Below are 21762 nucleotides of genomic sequence, written 5' to 3'. Positions count from 1 at the left end.
TTTCGGTCTCAGAGCTGCGATTATTTTTATAGATCCAAGACAGTTTCATTAGTAGGAGGAAGCAATATTACTAGCAGCGAGATAAGGAAAACAAACTCCAACTGAGGTGTAGTGTTATGTACAACATTGGTGACTAGGGAAACATATTACAACCCCACTCTTCAATATTCAACTGAGATGTAGTGTTAATCATTACATTGAAATCCATTAGTGATGATCTGTTTATTATTTTCCACCAAATATTCTATGCCTTTTGCATTTACATTTTTGCCGTCATTTGTAAACTCTGAATTTAACTCTCTGGTATTGAGGTTTCTTTACCCTCAAAGTAAAATATACGTCTATTGTCAATTAATCAGTAGTCGTAGGTATGTACTCAGGGAGTGAGTAATAAGCAGGCTCCCTTTTCAAGCCTGCTGCGCTGTAACTTCCTGCTTTTTGAAAAAATAATAGATGCTATGATAATTCAAAAAGTTTCCGAAGTGGGTAGTGGTTTAATGTTTCCAATTTATTCACTTTCTTGAATGAAACAAAAATGTTCATACTTTTAATTATTTACAGCATACAAATGTATTAATCAAGAATAATTACATCGATAATTTTTTTCATACATTAACTGGTTCTCTCTCTCTCTCTATGAAATAAAATTTTGCGTTAACAAGTATTGATCAAAACGGTCTATTGTTAATCTATGGCAGTTATAACCACGTGCGAAACTGAGATATGGTTAATTCATTGAAAAAACGTTCACAGTGGCGTTTAATTGCATGCAGTACAATTTATCCAGTTAACATGAAACATCGCCCCACTCTTTTACCAGTTTTTTTGTTGAAAGGTCCTAAGAAGTGAGTGACTGAAAAATTTTGTCATATAATTTACACATTGTTTAAATATGTACACAGTGGAATATATATTAATAAAAACGTAGAAAACCAATCCACGAGCAACAATCGTGTTATCTGCAAACTTCCACGCCAGTCTTCTTTTTTATTTTTTGCTACAACGAATTTTTAAATTTTTTTACACATCACATTAAGCATCACTCAAAAAAGACATTCCGAAGCCAGTTTGACTTTTTACAAAACATTTTTTTTCACACCCTCGTCATCATCCCCTTCCATCATTTACTATTGAACAGGCGATGTTCGTTTTTAAAAATTTCATTGCGTGGATAAATGTCCAGTTTTTTTGAGGCCGATTTTGCATTCTTTGCTTCAAATTTTTTTTTCATGTCGAGGAAACGTCCAGAACACCTTTCTTCCCGAAAGAAATAAACTGATGTAGAGCAGGAAGCAGGGTGGTTTGCACACTGAGATATTTTACATACGCGTCCACCTCTATTTTTGTCTCCATGCATATGAGAGCTTCGAGGTAAGCCGATCCTGCGTCATTTTTAAAAACTTTGTTCGAACTCTTTAGGCATTAGTTGGCCACTTCGAAGCTGTTTTAGGTACAAAATACTTCTTTTTAATGCCAAAGAATGAGTGACTTTGTACATCGTAGTGACTAATAGTGGACTTTTACAGGAGCTGAAAGGGATGAAAGGCACCACTCTTAGACTAGCTTAATAAATTAGATGAATAATTTATTTCTTTTCTCCAGCATAGCCACTTGGAACGGCCTTCAAGATGGTTTCTATTGTTAGCAATATAACTTCCTTTTCTCTATAGCATTTTTTGGTTGAGTTTGAACAGCAGCGGTCGAAGGCCTCGAGGGACTCCTACTCACTAGAAGTCTCTTTTAAGTCCCATATAGACCGCAACCTAGGCAACCCAAATGCCCTCCTAGAGGAAGATAGAACTAATGCCTCCAGTAATTGTCTCCTTCTGTGGCGCGCAATCACTTCGTATGATCTCCAAGTTGTCGTCTCCCATGCATCCGCCCCGAAGAGCCCAAAAAATCGCCAACCATTGACGCTAAACTTGTTCAGTATGATGGATATAGAGAGTCGAGGGAGGGAGGGCCTCCGGTGGATTTTTCCTGGGCCCCTCCAGTCGAATCGTGAATTGCCCCTATCCTCGGAAAAAAATCGTTCCAACGCCTCTAAGGAGGAGTAATTTCGCAGCCTAACCACATTGATTGGCTTTCAAGACCTTTTCCCCCAATACGAATCTAGCACTTTTTCATAGAAGCATATCATTTAGGTGCCTAAAATACCGATTCCAGCGCTGCTTCAAACCAGCTCCTCCAACCCTCGATAATACCAAATTGGAGCTCTCTAATGCTCTATCTGGGGTGCTCCCCGTGTCATCAATGAATTTCCCTACCCCTCACCGCTTTTTGCCGCGGAGTTGACGATATCTTAACCACTGCACTACCCCGACGATCGGTGAAATTTTCTTCTCCACCGTTTTGAGCGAAGACTCGTCCAACATCGCCGGCATCCCTCATCCAGACGTTCGTGGTGTTTACTCCTTTACGCGCTGCAGTCAAGTGCCTTACAATGTCATCTCGAGCGCATCCCTTTAATCTTCCAGCTCCTCCAGCCTTTCCGAGGATTCGAGATTGGTGATTCCTCGCGTCCTTTCACGGGTGCACACCGCGTCACCAGCGCATTTCCCTGGCCCCGACCGCTTCCCGCCGAGGTGTCGACGATATCTTCACCAGCTCCGCTCCCCGACCATCTTTGAAGCCTTCCTGGCCGCCGTTCGGAGCAGAGATTCCCCCGTCCACCCCCAACGACCTCTCGCGTCCCTTCCCCGTCGAGGAATGGTGACCGTGGTGGTTGCTCTCCCTCACCAGCAGCGCTCCGAGCTCTTCAGCGGTCGCCGTCACGGTCGGAACGAACGTGGCCTCCGTGTAGTCCGCGGTTGCGGAGATGAGGGCCTGCTGTTGCGGTGGCAGGGGTTGGGGCGGGTGTCGGCCGTGCGAAGGCTTGTTGTTGGGCGTGGAGTTGTTGGCGTTGCCCCGAGAGGGTCAAATCTCCAGCAGGATCTCGTGGTCGCAGCAGTCGTTCACGAGAAAGTTGGTTCGGGAGGTGGACGAGGAGGTGGAGGGACCGTTTGCGCCGGGGTAAGGCGTCCCGGAGGTGGATGGGGTGGGCTGGATTAAGATGTGGTGGTTGGTGTCCATGTAGCCACGCTGCGACAAGGGCTCCGGCATCGTGTCGTCCAACACCTCCTCGAACCTGTTTAGTGAAACAATAACATTAATAATTATGGTAATGATGCAAAGGATCATAATAATTTCAACTTGTCACATCACCGGATAATATCTCAACACAACAGTGGAGTGTTACTTCAGTAATTTAATGAAAAAGATGATAATAATGCAATAATGAAATAGGATTTATTTACTTTGGGCAACAAAAATTTTATTTCATTACCAATTCAGTTAACTCAGTTGCAACTAAATGTTTTTCATTTAAAATTCCGAATATTAAAAACAATTAGACATAGTATTGTGAATATATGTACACAAAAAAGCATGGTTGATTTTTTGTGCGCACTCGAATTAAAAAAAAAATGAAATCACCCTTAGTGACTGAGAAATAAAAGTCCTATGCGTTCGTACTTGATAATATCCCAGGATAAAATTTAAGGACATCGAATGCTCATAAAATGAAATCCAAACAGCATCATGACAGGAACGTACTGATGTTATAAAATACTAAGTTATGGAGTTCGCTGGGATTTGATATCGGGTAGAATGGCTGTTTATTGTCACTCATATTTCGACAAGCAGGGACGTAATCCGTTAATACTTGGATTTGACTAAGGAGCGGTAATATTTGGTGGTTCTAAGTATGGGGTAATATATGAATAATGGCGCATTCATTGCGTTAGTGATTCATAAGAGAGTAATCTATGTTAAAATTAAATTACATTCATTCAGCAGCGAGTTAACTTCCCGGAAGTTCATTTCGAACAGCGAGCTTCCTATTTTACAAGCATTTTTGACTGTTACACGTACGAATTCTACCCATATTAGTTTTTTCGTAAATCATACATCAAAATAGTGCTGTCAGCGATTGGGGTTAAGTAAAAGAAGGGGAAAAGCATGATTTCAGTTTCTTTTTTTCAATTTGGATGAGGGCTTTTACTTATTCAATCTTTCTCGAGATTAAGGGAGTTTTAGCACTTATTTTAATTGTTATTTATCTCTAGTTAACTGATGACGTAAGTCCTTGAACTCCTGTGACTTTGTTCAATATTTGGCCATTCACTGTTGAGCAGCTAAACTATTTAAAAATGTCCATCCACGTTATTGGAAAATTTGAACCTATTCTACCCTACTCGGTGACGCTGTAACTCGTGAAAATCGGTTATTCAACTATAAATATAGACAAGATGTCGTAAAAAGCTTGACTTTAATAGATTATAAGAATTCATCTCTAAAAATCTACAAATTAGTTCCAATATCAACATACTCAAACGCCCTGCGTCATGACTTTGATAACAATACTCACAACGCATGTACAGCTGCGTCAAGTAGAGTTTCAAAATTGTATAGTTTCGTTTTTTGTTTTTATTATCAAGTATTTCAGTCAACTATGTTGAGGTACATTCGTAGAATGCACTGTAACTATAATGCACTATATAGTACTAACATATCTACTATTAGTAGGTACAAATAGAGGTGGGTTAAACTGTTCATTTTTATGAACCGTTCACTTTGATCCTGTTCAGTAAAAAGAACAGTTCAAAATATCGGTTCATAGTGAACAGGTAGGGTCATTCGGTAGAAAATATTGTTTATCATGCGTTTAGAGTACATGAAAGCTTAGTGTGGCATCGTAAGGCGTTTTAAACAACATTTTTGGAGATGCATCCACATTGCACAATACAGCGCACTTAAAAAATTAAAAGTTCATCGTAGGCGCGTAAAAGTTCATAAGTCCAAATATCAACTTGGTAAAGGGACTGAAAAAAATGTCCCACAATCATGAGTTCAAGCTTTTCCTGAGTTCATGAATCGCGTTTTAAACAACATTTTTGGAGATGCATCCACATTAAAAAATTTCATCGTAGGCGCCAAAAAGTAAGTCCAAATATCAACTTGGTAAATGGACCGAAAAAAATGTCCCACAATCATGAGTTCAATCGTTTCCTGAGTTCATGAATCACGTTTTAAACAATACTTATGGAAATGCATCCACAGATCCACAAATGTTCAAAATACGAAATCAAAATGAACGCGATATCCCAACTGAACGCCCCGAGGAAACTAATATTTGATCTAATATTTCGAACGGTTCAAAAGAACTGATATTTTAAATATCAGTTCAAATATTAGTTATTTCGAACGGTTCGAAAGAACTAATATTTTTAATATCAGTTCAAATATTAGTTAGAAGGAACCGTTCAGTGGCTATCGGAGGGGAATAGTAGAGAAAGAAGGGGAGGGGCTCGGTCGTCTACGACGCACTTCGGCGGCCTTGGATGGCCTCCCTCGTAACCGCCATCTGTTGTACCCACAACGCACTTGCTCGAGTAAGCTGTAGTTCAAAATGCCTCTTGATGATCATACCTACTGTACCGAGTACGCCGCAATTGTGCAGTGCCGACATGAACAGTGAACAGGGTGTTTTAGAGAACGGTTCATTTTCGAACCGGTTCATTTCAGTGAACAGTTCGTTTTGGCAGTTCGGTTCTTTTTGACCCATCTCTAGGTACAAACCTGTCGTAGCTATCCTCTCTTCCAGCGAGAAGGGCGTCTTTTGCTTCCAGTCTTGCTTTGAGCGTGAGAAGGAAATACAGCACCGCCAGGAACAGCAGCATCCCCCCTGTAATTAATAATAAATGAAATAAGCTACTAAGAAATAACGGTACGCTGTGAGTCGATGCCTAAAACTATCAATGACCTTCCGCAAGCCGACTTCTTTTGTCGGGATTGCTGCTTCGTTTAGAGTTACGTTACTACCGCGTCCCAACTGAGTGAGCACTTATTAAATTCCATTGAAAACGAGTTTCCGAAATATGCTTTTTTAAGATCTAAACTCCAAGGTTTTAATAGGTGCATAAATCAAGAGGTCAAGAAAAACTGAATTACAATTCCATTACTACTCTGGAGAATAGCAAATTCAGATTCAAATCCGTTCGGAAAAATATTAATCTTAATCCGCTCTTAATTTATCATTGCTGCTGGATATATTTATTATTATGCTCTAAAATGATCTTCTCTGTGTCTGTTTGAAAGGTATAAATATGAAGAAGGGCAGAATGTTAGGGAAACATAAAGTGGAAAAAGATCTATGAGTGTTAATAAAGTTACGTCATATGTGGTTTATCTTGAGCTTAAAGGGAATATACGATCTACGAATTTTGCGTGCGAGTGAGGTAACTAGGTGAGGCCTACCCACTTCTTTGTAAACGTAATATAGACCGTGAATGTCATCTGATAGGGAAGATTATACAGCTTTCTCAGTGAAGTATTCGTATGCATTGGATTTGAAGATATTAGATATTGGCCCAGATATATGCGGCGAAACTTTGTCAATACTTGTTCGGGCGAGAATTAATTCAGCGCATTGCATTACAGTCTTTTGGCAAAGAGTATTAAAAATTCTTAGTTTTATTGACCACTTTTTATAGTGTAATCCTATTGTGGAGCTCTTGATGTTTTTGTCAAATTAATAAAGCCCTTGCCTCGCCAACCGAGACTGTATCAATTTCATCAAATATTTGTTTCATATATATTTAATGTTGCCAAATTTAATATTTCATGTGATTTATAGCCTTTTCTTGATTAATCCTTAAATGTAAAGTGAAACGTCAAAGAATATTCTCACCAGATGCCGGCGTGAGCCATAGGTGGTACGGTCTAATGAGTATGGCTGCACCGGCCAGAGCGTAGAGAATGCCCTTCTTCCAGGAACCGCACCAAAGAACACCCTTCCAGCAACGAAGGCACCCGCCTCCGCACCCGTCATCGTGCCTGCAATCAGAGAATCATCCACGAACTCGTTAGCCGAAATATAATTCCTCGGAATGCCGCGGAACGCTTATCACCTTTTTTCCAAAAAATATTTCAGCTGGTTTTTCAATAACTTAACAATAACCGGTAACACATGAATTAAAAAGTTTCTGAGATTTTTGGGGTAATAATGTGTCTAAATATCCATGAAATTCAGAGACATTAGGTGCAAAATTTGTTCTTTTACCATCTAATAGTTACGCCTAGCGGAACCGTGGGGTACCACCAAAATATTTTGGATCATAAAATCCCAAAAATTAGCCTCACATCAAGTAAACATAGTTTATATGACATATACATGTTATAAAAACCATAATTACATAATTAACCTTTGTATTAACAGTAAATAAGGTATAAGTATAACCGAAATATTTGCTCCAAAAATTCCGTTTTTTTTTGGACTAGTTGATAATTCTCAATTTTCAAACGGCTCTTAATGCGTTAATTACAGCTTTAAATGGCAATTTTTTTTGGAAAAATATTATTAAAAATATTCTTATCAATTTGAAACTCTCAAAACCATAATAAACTACGATAAATGAAAAAGAATTACTTTTAGCACTGCACTACCTGCTGGTACCATTTGGTACTGCTAGGTTAATCTATCCTCGGGAATGGCATTAAATATAGGCCTTGTACAGCTTGAATATGTGTTAAAAATCGTTTTTGCTAATATTAAATTTAAAAGTGCATAGATTATAATCATGAAAATGAAAATGTGAAATATATAATCACTAAGCATTTTTAAAAGTAATTTTAATCGATTCTGTAGAAGATGCCGCGTCAAAAGTATTCTCTAGCTTTGTTCACGTTACCTTCCACATTACTTGATTCATTATGATAACGATTAAATCGTTTTATAAAAATTTAGAATTTTGTGGGAAATTCTAGGTTTTTAGTTACTATGGGGTTCGTAGTCTATCCATAGAGATTGGAAACGAAGTCAGATATACGAATTAGGCCATTATATATTATAATTAGGCCATTATATATTATAATACGCCTTTACACTAATTTAGTCGAATGTTTTCATGTAAAACCCTGTTTTAGTTTTCCAGTAATTGCCTTTAATTTATTCACAAGTTATGAATTTCCTTGATTTACTCACCTTAAGCAGACTTGAAGGAACATGGTGATGGCCCACGTAATCTCTAGGAAAAACACGATCACCGACGATACTCTAAAACAAAGGAGAAACAAAACCCATCTATAAATAAGAGTTCAGATGATTTCAATTATTATTATATTGAAGAAATAGCCATTAAAGTTGCCTCAGAATTACAAAGGGAAATCCATGTATATTGAGTTTAAATTTTTATATTCTGTTATTTTCTCCAAATAAAAGAACATAACAATTTATTGAAATAAAGTCTCTGGTGTAGCGTTACGTCGAAGAAGTTATTTCGTTTAAGGTAAGTACTTAGAGTAATCTTCTTGTGGATTGCCAAAAATATTTGTATGAGTATTTTCGGCAATGCAAGCAATATCATTATTATTGCTTCATCAGTATTTACCTAATGGTTTTCCATCAATATTTAATGAAAAATATCTTCTTGTACTGTTGAAATTGAATATTTTAATTTAACTTTAAATATTCTGCGGTGTATATGTGCTAATCTGAAACTTTAACGTATTTCATTCCGATTATTGCGCCACAAAATATTTTTTGTAGCTGCTACGTGAAACTAATCGCTTTAATTTGGGGATATACGTTTCGCTCTGCTGGACGTTTTAGCATTCCAGCGGGTTTCGTCCCTTGGTAATCCCCTATCTTTCTGCATTGAATTTACCGAGGCCGGCACCTGCCATCCTTATCCTCAGATAATACCTGCTGCCGGGAGGGGCATCACAATAAAAGACAACTGAGAATAGAAATGGGGGATAGTGTGGAAAGAAACGTCCAAATTCGTGCCCACAGCACTCAATGGCTCATTGCCATTCCAACGCTGACTACCGTCACGGCTCCACGGGTCGGGCACATTGAATGTCTGCTGCTCAGAACGCCGAACGTTATCCTGCCCCCGGGACTTCGATTGAATATGCTATCCGGATGATCTAAGGAGGCCTAAGGGGAATGGGGAAAAGGAAGGCTTTCCCAAGTTTCCTGAAAAATAACGGCGGGGAAAAGAGAAAGTAGTCGTGGCATTCCAGGTGAAATGAGACGTGAAGGCCCTCATGAATGCGGAAGAATTATTTTGAATGGGGGCCCATTAGGTATTGCTATATTTTCAGTCGGGAAGTCCGTCAGTGGTGGAAACTTGCTATAAGAGTCCTCACTCCAAATAACTCTCACGACTCTAGCTGAGTTAAAATTTTGCTGCTAACGTTTCTACAGGCCACTCTTCGTTCATCTTCACAGCAGTTATACTTGCAACTGAAAGGTATTTTAGTAATAACAGAGAAAAGGAGACTACTTAAACTGATTTTATGGAATAAAGAGTGTTCCGTCCACTCCGTCCACCATTTCCTATTCCATTTTTAAAACCGTGATAAAACTTCCGAAACTTCTGGAAAAAAACTATTTCATAATGATTCATGGTAGTTGAAGACCGACGATAGTTTATTACTATAATGCCCACTGATTTTAAAGCCATTATCTTTTAAACGGTGTTGCAAATATTCGGATGATTCTGTCTCTAAATGATAGTGTCATATTGGTAGCCAATATTTTACTTATGAGGATGATGTAGTTTAGATGCAACAGTCACTTTCCGTTTTCAATGCGAGCGAAATTATGGATCAGTTACGAGTATTGTAATACACAGTAATTGCTTTCTATTTTCTTCACAGAATAATCATGTGATGTTAAGGAGTCCCTTTTTTCGTAAGCATTAGGCATTTGCCAAGGATTGCTGTTAAAATACATACTTTTATGATCACAAGTAATATTTTAGTGTTTACTCTTTGCTTAACAGAACTGAATTCTTTTACGACCATGATTTTTCCACTAAATTGCATATTTACCACAGCAGTGTTCACACGTCATCAACTCAGGTTAAGCTATCCTTATTCAGAATATACCTTGATTTCATTTTTATTCTCCGCAAATCTAACAAATGTGTTACATTAACAAATCATATATCTTCTTCAATATATTCTATATTAAAGTTCTCAAATTAGATACCCCCTACATCTCCCATAGATACATTCTAGTTTGACATTTAAGTATCTAACCCGAGTCCTTCGCGTCCGTTCCCTCTAACCCGAAATGGAATAAATACTTAATTAATCATCTCGTACTTTTTTCTTTATTTCCATAATATTTTTATGTCCAGATATGTGCAACATACGTACATCATAATTTATTAACCAAATCGAGTGTTTGCGTCTTAAAAAATACCACTCAACGACTCTTCATGACTATTTGTGATACAATTTTGATATACGAGTATATAACCGGCAACATTAATCTGTTAAATATGTATAAGGTCTCTTATTGCAATGGAAAAATAATATAAATTGCTTTAGAGAGTTTCATTTTCTGATAGCTTAAACCCTGACTTACCTCCTATCCTCTGACCAATTTTACTTTAAAGGTTTAAGGTCTTGGTCAAGATGACCCAACAGTAGTAATAGCAAAATAGCAATAGTAGCAAAACTTAAGAGATAATCATATGATTCACATCCAGAGAAGACACAAGTTTGAAAACTGGACGAAAATTTTGTAATGAGTTTTTTCTAACGAGGATACTGACTTCGGGAATCATTTTCATTCAAAATTCTTGGTAGTAATTCCTTGAATTATGCATTGCATCACTTGAAGGTGCATGAATGAAGCGTTTCAATAACAGAGCACATCTTGAATAATGCTGCCTCGCGAAAATGCCGCACTCCAAATGAAAAATTTCTCATTTCCCTGTTTATGTTTCTCATTGGATTGGATAGTTCTGATTTCACGTACTATAAACTCAAAGGTTATCGATTCCGTACGACAGAGGGCGGTGAACTAATTTACTTAAAGTTTGCAGAAGCCTCCGAACTGCGTCTCATATTCCCATCAATTCTCTCGGTACCACGAGAAATTGATTTGAATTTCCGGATTTAGTTCCCCTTCCACTCTCGACCTTTAATATTTTTTTCCATTCTAGCTATACATATATATATTAGGATTTCCCTTGAGTCTTGCTCTTTCTTTTTCTCTTCTTGGCAGGATGAAGCAGTGCTTTCCTTCCATCTGGGTGGCTTTACCCTCCGGCTGGTGGAGCGGAGTCTTTTTCCCAGCCGGTCCCTCTAAAGAAGGGATGATTTAAAGATTTTTTCCTCCCTCTACCCCTCGACCACGACGTCTGTGGAAATCTGGGGATAGCCGCCAAGGAAAAGAGGGAAAAACTGGCTGGAAACTAGAGGAGGGAATTTAGGTTCACTTTAATGATTCGATTCATGGCCGTGATTCGGTTGTTTAAGTTATTCGAAGCTATTATTAAGCTGATCGAAAGTAGGCTGAATCTAAGACAACGTAAATGAAATACTTTTATACTTTGCACATATTTTTGTAAGTTTTCCAATCGATTTTAACGACTTAGCGTCATTGTCTAGAAGGGAGCCCACAATTGAAAACTAATGAATTGATTTTCATACGTTACTAGCTGGCCCGGCAAACGTTGTGTGCCATGAAAATTATTTCTCGTGAATATTATGGTAGTCGAATAAAAAATAACTGACTTATTTTAAGTGTGTGAGAATGTGGTATATGACTCAAAGGGGAATGAAGCGCTGTGAACGATGACGACCTATAAAAATAAGAAAACTTTAACATTATTTTTTTTAATTCTTTGTACTTTCAGTATCTTAGTCAATTATTTTAAATTACATCTCTATCAAAAATTATGAAAATTTAAAAAAGGAACATTACCTGTCTCTTAGTGCAATGGATTCTGCGATGTTTTTAGTTAGTCTATCTCTAGCCAACACAAACAAACTGGATGGTTTACCCATGCGAGAACATCTCATGTATTATTGCCCACGTGAAAAACAGGGTGTGCACAAATTTAAGCCACAAACAGACCCGGCTTGGTCTTGAAACTTATGGATTGTCATTGTGAATCCATAACAATTGTGATCTTATCCCATTTGAAGCTTTCGAAAGAATAGGGTCTCGCGGCAATAATACATCTTCTCCTTGGAACTTTCCATTCAAAATGCTGGCTTCGAAAACGTTTGTAATCAATTTTTAATGACTAATCGCGTACCATTGCACAGCAGTGGTGGGTTCAAATTACGAAGCGAAGTAACTGAAGATTCAACCTTCAGATATAAATGGTGTGGTGGCAAGCCTGGATTATCCAATGAGTTCAAATACTCCGTAGAATAATTTACAGCTTCGTTGGTATCACAAACTATATCGATAGATTTGCATGACACCAAGTCATCTGGAGACAACATTAACAATACTGACGGTCGTCAAGGGGACAGTAGGCCAAAAACACTAAAATTTCAGCATTTTTATGCATGCTCTTATCAGAATTCACCGTAAATTACGTGAAAAACGAAATTTGACTGTAAGAATAATAATGATTATTTATTTTTCTTTTTAATTGTATATGTTTCAACTATATGTGACTATAATCACTAGTTAAAATATGCAAAATAAAAAAGGTCTCCAGGCATTAATAATGAACTTTACATGCAATTTTTATGGAAATGATAAGGGGCCCATTCCAGGGCCTTGTGAGCCCTGCTGAAGAATAAAAAATAGGTCACATCCTTTTCTCAGATCTATTGAATGTACACTCAAAATTTCATAGGAATCGATCCTGTCGTTACGGAGGAGTTCGGCTACAAAAAACTGTGTATTTTGGATAGAATTAAACCATTAAACTCAGCCTACAATTGAAAACTAATGAATGGATTTTCATACATGATTGAGTTGATCATAACTTTTTTGCGTGTACAACGTCCCTTTCATTACTCCAATTATTCTGAAATAGTTTATCTCATTTTATTTTTCCAAAAGTTAATGCAGTGTCTCATGTAGTGCCTTATTGCCTATTAGTATTTTCTTTGAGTCATTGCGCAATTCGCTACCTTAACGCCTGGCAAATGGCTAATTGCTCAAATTATTTACATTCATGCAGCATTGATCTACAAAGTCGTTATTTATTTTATTGGCCATTATCATTGAATCGAAAAAACAGCCAATCGAACCACGTCTGACCGTTAGTCGTCAGCTGTAAACGAATTGGATTCGAATTCATATTGAATAATATCATTTTCATGCAAGTCAACCACATTGATTCCCTAATTTGTGTTAATAAAAGCAAAAGCAATAATAAGTTCAACAGATTCAGGCTTCAATTGGTGGAAGTTAGACATATTTAAGTAAATGAAAGGTCGTAGCACTTTTCCACAAGAATTTTTAATGCGTACAACGCGTTTCGGCTCACTGAGCCATCATCTGGTACAAGACACTTCTTCAAGTGTCTTGTACCAGATGATGGCTCAGTGAGCTGAAACGCGTTGTACGCATTAAAAATTCTTGTGGAAAAGTGCTACGACCTTTCATTTACTTAAAAAAGCAATAATCTCAGCTGGTACGCAAACGGCCAAAATTGAGTGTAAACGTTTAAAATAGCTCCTTTCCTTGCGAACCTTCCTTGACAGAAAAAATCGCCGATTCACTTAACTCAACAATTTAATTTTTTAACGTTATCCAGTGCGTTTGTTTACATCTTTCAGATTATATCGATTGAAAATATTAAACCCAATAAATTGGGAACTTAACAGAAAGAGTATGTGAAACTATTTTGATTAAATCTGTTTAAAATGTTGCTCTAAGAGTATTTTCCGCGGCCATTTTGAATTTAGGGGTTATTAAGTCTTTTACATCTTTCGGTTAGTGCACCGCCACCTTGAGCGTTTATTTCGTATTGACTCCGAGGACTTGGTTTGATAACTACCGGGTGTTTCAAAATGGATAGCGAGGTTTTAACACTTTCTCATATTCATTACACTATAGTTACAGCTATAAATCAAGAATATATCATGCACACAATAAAGTATCAACTCAAACAGTTTTACATAAAAGTCTACAAAGTGTTAATCTGAGCATCAGTCTTCTCACGGCGCACGTTAAGAGAAAATGCAAGTTCTTTCCAAACGTTGATTAGGGTCTATTCAGTAATTATTTCAACTGGCTTATTACCTATGGTGGCAATTACATTGGATGCGAATGCATGTTGTTGCCAGCAAAGAAGATTGTTCGAGCTGTTCTTTCATTTAATGTATCATTTTTAGTTGTAAATTTGATGTGAATAACATTGTGAAACGTTAAAATCCTGCTTTCCATTTTGAAACACGCGGGACGTTTCAATTAATTTGATTCATTCACATCGTAGGTGTATTCAAAGGAGTCCCTCGAAACATTAATATTTGATTAAATTATTCACACCACGCGAATTCTCGGGGAACTTTAAGGCTCACAGCATGCTCAAAACTTAATTATAAGGTTCATGCATTTCAAAATTCCTGGATCTCCCATTTTTTACGCGAAATATACCATACCCCACCTTTCCCACGGTTATGACTCCCCTTCACCTCTAGATACGCCAATGATACTCCTGAATCCTCCGATTTGTATGATTCATTCATGAGTGGGCGGCAGAGCTCAAATGTAAACCTCCTTCTTAGCCTATTAGGGAGCTGCTCCGGAAGCTCTACCGCTACGTGTGGCAGCCCTGAGAGCGAACTCGCCTTTTCCCGTCAATGTGGCAGCCCGCCAAACCTCGACTCAATCCTTGGAGTCATTATTGGGAGTCGGCTGGATTGGATGAACTTTGCACTTATCAAGGTAACTGCTTTCTCTCTCTGTCTCATTCACTTTCTCTCTTTCTCTCTCGTTCATCTCTCTCGCAGACGAAGATAATTAACTCCGTGGAGGTGGAGAACGCTTTGCGGAATCAAATCGTATTGGACTGAGACTATTATTTTTCCGGGTTGAATTTTTTTTACCGCGCGTGCATCTCTATCCAATGCTTTTAATCAATTGTGCGGAAGATTATTTAAAGCGGCTCCTGCTTTATTCCCTTTGCAAATATAAAGCTTATAAAAAAATAGGTCTTCGAACTAGAATGCCCGCCCCTCATTTGAAAGAAAGTGCTTGTTGCAATAGTAGTAAATAACGTTTTTATCAACAGACCGAACTCATTTAAACAATTGTAACGTTTCAAAATTAATTTTTCACCGTGGCTAATTCTTAGTGAAGCCAAAAATGTGTGTCAAGATAAAAATTATGAGAACTTCTACTAAGACTTCTTTAGTATATTTGTAAACCTTGAACACAACTGCCTAAAATATGAAGTAAAGTATATTATAAAAGAATAAATTTTAAAAACTGCAAGCTTCGGCTGTGAAGGTTTCTCGCGTTTTACACCGGGTAAGGTTCTCAATATATTATTAGTCCATAGTTATTTTATTATATATATATATAAAGCCCTTAGAGTTTTCTATAACCGTAGCGGTGAAAATGTCAGACTACAAACTTATTACATCATGTCTTGGAGAAACTTTGGTATACCCAGGCCGACGACTGAAATTAATCGACAGTCATACCAATACTTGGGGCCAAAATTATTTAGTATGTTGCCAATCAATGTGGCACACAAGAAAAAAAGATGGGATTTACATCCGCTGTCAAAAAATGGCTTATGCGGAATGAGGAAGTACAGTTTTTGATAAGAAAGATGGCATAAAAACGTTTTCAGTAAAAGGTATATTGTAAGTATGTAATTCTTATGCGTCTATGTAAGAAAGTTAGTTATTCATATGTACATTTTTGGAATATCATAAGTGAATGCAATTGGCAAGGAAACAAATCACTGAATACAACGAAATAGATTTATTTTTCATGTATGTTTGCACCAGACCTGTGCAAACAGTGTAAGATGGTAGCCCCAAAACTATTCCATAAGGGGTACCTATATACTTCACCATTACTTAAGTGTTTTCTGATATAATTTATTTTAATATAAGTGGTATGAAGCTATATTATTATTATTATATCTCCTTTCAACGTTTATATGTGCAACTCGCCCATCGTCCTCAGGGATTCAGGAATCCAAAGGTTGAATTCCTGAATGAGGACTTCGACAGTGAAGGTTCTGTAATCATATTATTAGACACTTGAATCTCTGCGGATTGTAGACCGTTAGTTTATCGAAACGTTGGAAAGAGATATGGAGGGTTCAACCCGGTGTACCAACCTAGAAATCTTCACTGCCGACGCACAAGTTGTTTTAAAATTCAATCTTTAATTTCATAGCTATAGTAATACTTTCATTATTGTTGGCAGTTGTGTTCAAGGGTAGTAAAACAAACTAGAGATGTCCTCGTTGAAATACTAATTATTTTTATCTCATCTCACCAATTTTGCCTTCATAAAGAATTATGGTTTATGTATAATCCATTTTGAAACGTTATCCTTATTTAAATTAATTGGGTGTATTGATAAAAAAAATTATGGTTGGCGAAAAAAGAGGTATGTTTTTGGGAGTATTATAAATATTCACGATTTGTTTCAGAGGTGCTATTTCCGCAATTATTGCTAGGTATGTAGCTTTTAAGCATTAGTATTTGCATGTTCGGCTATTACGCAAACGCGGCAAGGTTATTCCATAATTCCCTTAATGATATTATATTTGGATGTGACTGGAAATTCCACTCTGTGTATAAATAATTTTTATCAACTTATTGATGGAAACCAAATTCAGAGAAATCGGAATTATCAAATGTGAATTTATACTCACAAAAAATAGATGCCCATCTTGTGCCCATGGTACGTAAGGTCCACTCCAACGCCACTCATAACTGGAAAAAAAATATTTGGTTAGTCAGTACAATATATCACTCGCTACAAAATACGCAATGTGAATTTTCGTAGGGTAAAATCCCCTCTAACTCAAGAAATTTTACCCATATTTATTGTACCATGTTTTCGGTTTTTAGACTGCGCCAGTTGTCGAATTTTGAAATCTCCATTTGAAAACGATTATTCAAAAAATCTTTAGAATTTTATGAAAATCCAATTATAGCATCTAATTAGAAACAACAAAGTTCCTATTGTAGATCCCAATACATCCATCGTGTTTTCCGAATAAAATACGAGAACGCTTTGAATGCTTTTTGTCACCTCTTCCCCATCTACGGTCTTTAATCTATCAGAATTTTCTTCTTTTTGAAAGCTAAGTCGAAATCATTAAAACACATAATGTGTTCCGAAGCCGAAGTAATTTTAAGAATAAGAGATTTTTGATGAAGTAACTCCATTTTCTAATGAACTCAAGTAAAGCGAGTTCAATCAGTTCTAACTTTTATAATTACAATTGAGCCATCCCGTGATAAATAAAATTTTGGACATGAAACACCGTATGAATGAAACGTAATACTCAATCCATCTTCTAAGGTAATACTTGTTTTTAGAAACTATACAAATAGAAAATCTCCTAATTAAACACTAGACAGTGGTTTTTCCAAAATCTGTTTTTGCGTGATCATGAGAATACGTTGGCAGTGCTGAAATACCTACGTGCAGCAATTTTAATCTGATATTCTAAATAATTTGGTAACCTATTTCAATCTGATAATCAATACGAAATCGAATGGGAGCCGCTAGAAACTTAGAGGCTGCGACCTAGGCTTAGATTGCTGGTGAAATTGAGAATAGATATCTTTAAGGGAAGCACGAAGAAAATTATATTTGAATCTCAATACATTTCCGGGTCAAACATAAACGATAAATTAACGGAGATATTTTGACGAACAAAAAGGCGTGAGTAGGTACTCATTTTTCCCCTAATCAAGTAAGGACTTAAATAAATGTAAGTATAAAATATGTGAGAAGCAAGGTCATAGTGAGGTACTGATAGTGCAATGACAATAAAAAACTCCTATGCCTACCAATGACCAATCAAGTACAATCCTTGTGTTTCAATTATAAAAATAAAAAAGTGCCTAATTATAGAAAATGAGAGTGTAATGACGGAAACATATCTTATCAAGCACGCCAATTTAACCTCTCGCCACGTTCAATTTCAATTTTTTGAGCAACATATTTCTTGTGTCACATACAGTCACCAACATGAGATGAAGTGTTTCCGCTCCTCAGATTTTATGATCGCTCGCGCACTATTCATGCGTAGGAGTTAGGTTAGGCTATAAAAACCATCATACTTCAATACCATTTGACATTTTGCAAGGGTACTTGGGGGAAAACAATCTTCTATTATATTTAATATTTAATCAGGTCGTCTACGAATGCTTCAAAGGTAACGACAGAAAAAGGTTAGTAATAGATTCAAAATGGCATATTTTTTCATGCATGGTCGGTGGATAAAAATCGGTTCCCCATAAAAACGTTTTTTTTTTGCATTAATTTATCTGTTACGCAGTCCAAAAAATATCGCCATCTACTCTTTATCTCACCATTTCTTCAATGTGTAATGTGATGAATTACTTCTGCGCATGCTTTCTTTTTTATTACGTAGGAACTACTCAACTGTTATATAATCAATGTTTGACTTTAACCGTCACTTATAATTAACTGTCCTAGTGTTTGTATTCATCAAAGCATTTTTTGAAGTAGTGAGTTTGTACTTGCCATTCTACTTAAAGCAGAGCGTTTGAAAGGGATACATAAAATTACTTTAAATTAGTAAACCCAATCGCATTAAAAATAAGAATAAAATATTCATTCATTCAGGTGTTTAACTCTAAGGTTGGTTCAGATTGGTGATGACTGTGATCAACCTGGACAGGTGTGTACGTTTCACACATGCAGAGTACCGGACCAGTGAGGGATGTTTCCTAGGTCCTTCCCCATGGGAGTTGTTCTTTATTCCGCTCAAGTTGATCCCTACAGAGCAATATTTCTTAAGTACATCTCACCTACGCGTTATCTTCAGTAAAGGCCGCAGTGTAGTCTAATTATCTGTGCCGAGTTATCTTTCGCCCAGAAAAATCTATAGTGGCTGTAATGTAAACCCCTTGGAACACCATACTTTGAGGGGATATTTTGTTTTTGGCTATACCCTGGATACGATCCCGATCCGTAGCGAAATTGTTTATGTACACACTAAGCTACCGCACTCCCCTGAATAAGTAATAAGTCATGAAATTCAGGAAACAAAGGATGGTTAAAATAAAATCACGGACTTAGAATAATCAATAAAATGCATGGACTGAGTTGGTAACGAAGTAGTGCCAAGGACAGTGGGAGAAAAGAGAATTCTTTTACAAACCTGAATGAGAAGACAGGAAAATTTAGTTGGCCACACTATGAGACATGATGACCTGATGAAAACAATGGTTGAAGGACAAGTGGAAGGGAAGAGGGGTAAGGGACAGCCTTGAATTAGTTAGATATAATGGGTTATAAAGGATGTACAAGAGATGAAATACGTCCATATGAAAAGGACTCGCTTTGCTCGCTGGGGAGGCTCTTCCCCCCCTAGGCCCCCCCGAAAAAGGCCTGCGGCCTGTTATGCTCACTGTGGGAGGTCTTACACTTTTTGTTTGCTATTTGTTATTTAAGGATCGTTTACTTTTAAGTTGGCTAGCTTAGGTATAAGCAATATTTCCACTTTCACGTAAAACGAGCGCATGGAACGTAGGCTACAGTATGAATGTAAATATTTATATAGAGAAACGTTTTTCTGAGGGGCTAAAAAAGTAAAATAAATTTCTACGAGTTTCTCTAACTTATTCAATTCAAATACAAAAAAGATGAGACCACGTTCCACTGTAACACCCAATGCATACGTATTATCATAACATAACGACTTTACGAATTACAATGAAAAACACGTTTATTAATTATTTTCCACAAAACTCAACCAAATTCTTGATATACGAATAAGATGTAACAGCTGTTCCCCTTCGTAAGCGAATTACGTAGGGACTGAATATCAATATCTAGAACAAATGCGCCTTAGCATGAATTGGGGCTAGTATGACGAATTTTATCGAAATATTATTGATCGTGATCGCGAATGATTTCACTTCAGAAATACCTCTATTTAAAGTTTTAATGAATCGGGATACACAAATATCTCAGCTTTAATATTAAACGCAATGCGCAATAAGTCTGGTGAGTGACGGATCACAGCCTTTGGTTTACAAGACATTGTGAATGTCGAGATTTCGATAATTTTCACAGTTGAATAACTTAGTCACTCAAGGAAACGTGATTTTCGCAAGACAAATAATTGAATAAGAAATACCTTTATTTGCACTTATCTTCCATATTGTATTATTCACTGCCTATTCACTCCTGCAGCTCACGGATAACATTGTACATTAAAAAGGACATTAACGGAAAAAAGAACGTAAACAAAAATTAAAAGTTATCACCAGCACAAAAAATGAAAATAAAATCATTTTTACCTACCTATATTATGTAAGACTTGTTTAAAAATCTTTCTACTACAATCGTGTATCGCCAACAAGATACGAACTATAGTCAACAGCACGAATCGTACTTCTAAATTGGCATTTAGTCACTTGTTAACTTTGAAATTAATAACCACCACACTTTCGATGTAATATACCAAAAACAACAACTAATTTCCTACCTTATACTTCTCCGCTTTGCATTTGAATGCGCTTTGATTTAAACAGATGTTTGTTCTTGCGGAAAGAAGACGCAAAGAAATAGACACTTCAAATATTATTTTCCTTATTTCCTTCCTTATATTTAGCAGTTTTTCGTTTTTATTCCTTTATCTTCTTTCCCAATTTAGCTCCTCTTGTATGCATAAACAAAAATGTTGCTATGATTTTTCGTTTGTATGACTGCCGCGCCGCCATTGGAATTTGGTGGCCATTTTTTTAACTAATCCCCATACTCAATTTTATATGAATAGACAGATAAGTAATTGTAAATTTAGTGTTTTCATAATTTTCCTGGGGTTTCAGACAATTTTAGAGGGGGTTTTCATTATACTTTTTGCCGTATCTCGTCTCGTTCACACCAAACATTTGTATGAGTGAGTAAATGAATGACTGAATGAATGAGTGGTCGTTAGGGGACTTTATGATATATAGATAACGGGTAGGAGAGCGGAATGGAGAACTGCGTCTAGCCAATCTTAGGATTGTTATCATATGATGAAGAGGAATCGGAGATAGATCGATATGACCATTATATATTTAGATATATTGTACTACAAACTAAAATAGCATCTTGAAGCATTAGGATATTTTTTCCATTTCCACCTCGGCTTTCAATAATATGGCTAATATTATGTATCCTGAAAGTTAGTCTCTTATGTTACAGGTGTGATTTGTGTGCTGCCGGGCTCCATGATTATTTCCTGAAGCTAACTACTCAGAGTTGTCCCTTGATGCTTTCTTAATGCGTTGTGCGCACCAACTGCTGTGGTCAATGAAACTTGCATTACTTATTATCATTCCTTTAATATTTTTACACAGCTAAAGGGCTAATACAAATTTTCAATAAAACCATCTGCTACCACATAGTTTCTATCAACTGCCTTCATGATGGAAGTTTAAATCCTTAAGAACTTAAAGTGAGGGTCCGTATTTTTAACACTCCATGAGTATTGTTTCACATTAAGTGAATGGAAGCCATATCTGCCTGAAACAGATATTACATCCGTGTTCACTTCTTGATATGCGGTTGTTTTTTATATTTGGTGCGTTTGCCCTATGCTCAAAATTATATGGGCCCATATTACATTACATATCCCTATTTTACTTATGTCTATCACTTGCCGAGACACTGTCGGTATCAATGACATCGTTACACCGAAACTTATGACATTAACTGCTCACATACTTAAGTGTCTACACTCATAATTTCTACTTAAACTTTTGTGAAAAAACATATTTGACGTC

At 36.8% G+C, this 21762-nt stretch overlaps 1 protein-coding gene across 1 annotated transcript in view; it reads right to left on the bottom strand.

The window, feature by feature from the left end:
• Window positions 1–487: 487 nt before the first annotated feature.
• The window catches only part of LOC124160542, a 67578-nt gene continuing 46303 nt past the window's right edge, over window positions 488–21762 (bottom strand). Inside the window, exons 2-6 of the mRNA XM_046536407.1 lie at window positions 16656–16716; window positions 8024–8095; window positions 6731–6876; window positions 5620–5725; window positions 488–3127 (exon numbers count right to left, since the gene is read on the bottom strand). Of these exons, the coding sequence (XP_046392363.1) occupies window positions 2917–3127; window positions 5620–5725; window positions 6731–6876; window positions 8024–8095; window positions 16656–16716 (596 nt within the window). The 3' untranslated portion in view covers window positions 488–2916. The remainder of the gene's footprint in view (window positions 3128–5619; window positions 5726–6730; window positions 6877–8023; window positions 8096–16655; window positions 16717–21762) is intronic.

Source organism: Ischnura elegans, chromosome 6 (assembly GCF_921293095.1).
Source record: "Ischnura elegans chromosome 6, ioIscEleg1.1, whole genome shotgun sequence".
Lineage (NCBI taxonomy): Eukaryota > Metazoa > Arthropoda > Insecta > Odonata > Coenagrionidae > Ischnura > Ischnura elegans.
The sequence above is the reverse complement of the archived record's forward strand: the minus strand, read 5'-3'. Positions and strand labels throughout refer to the sequence as shown.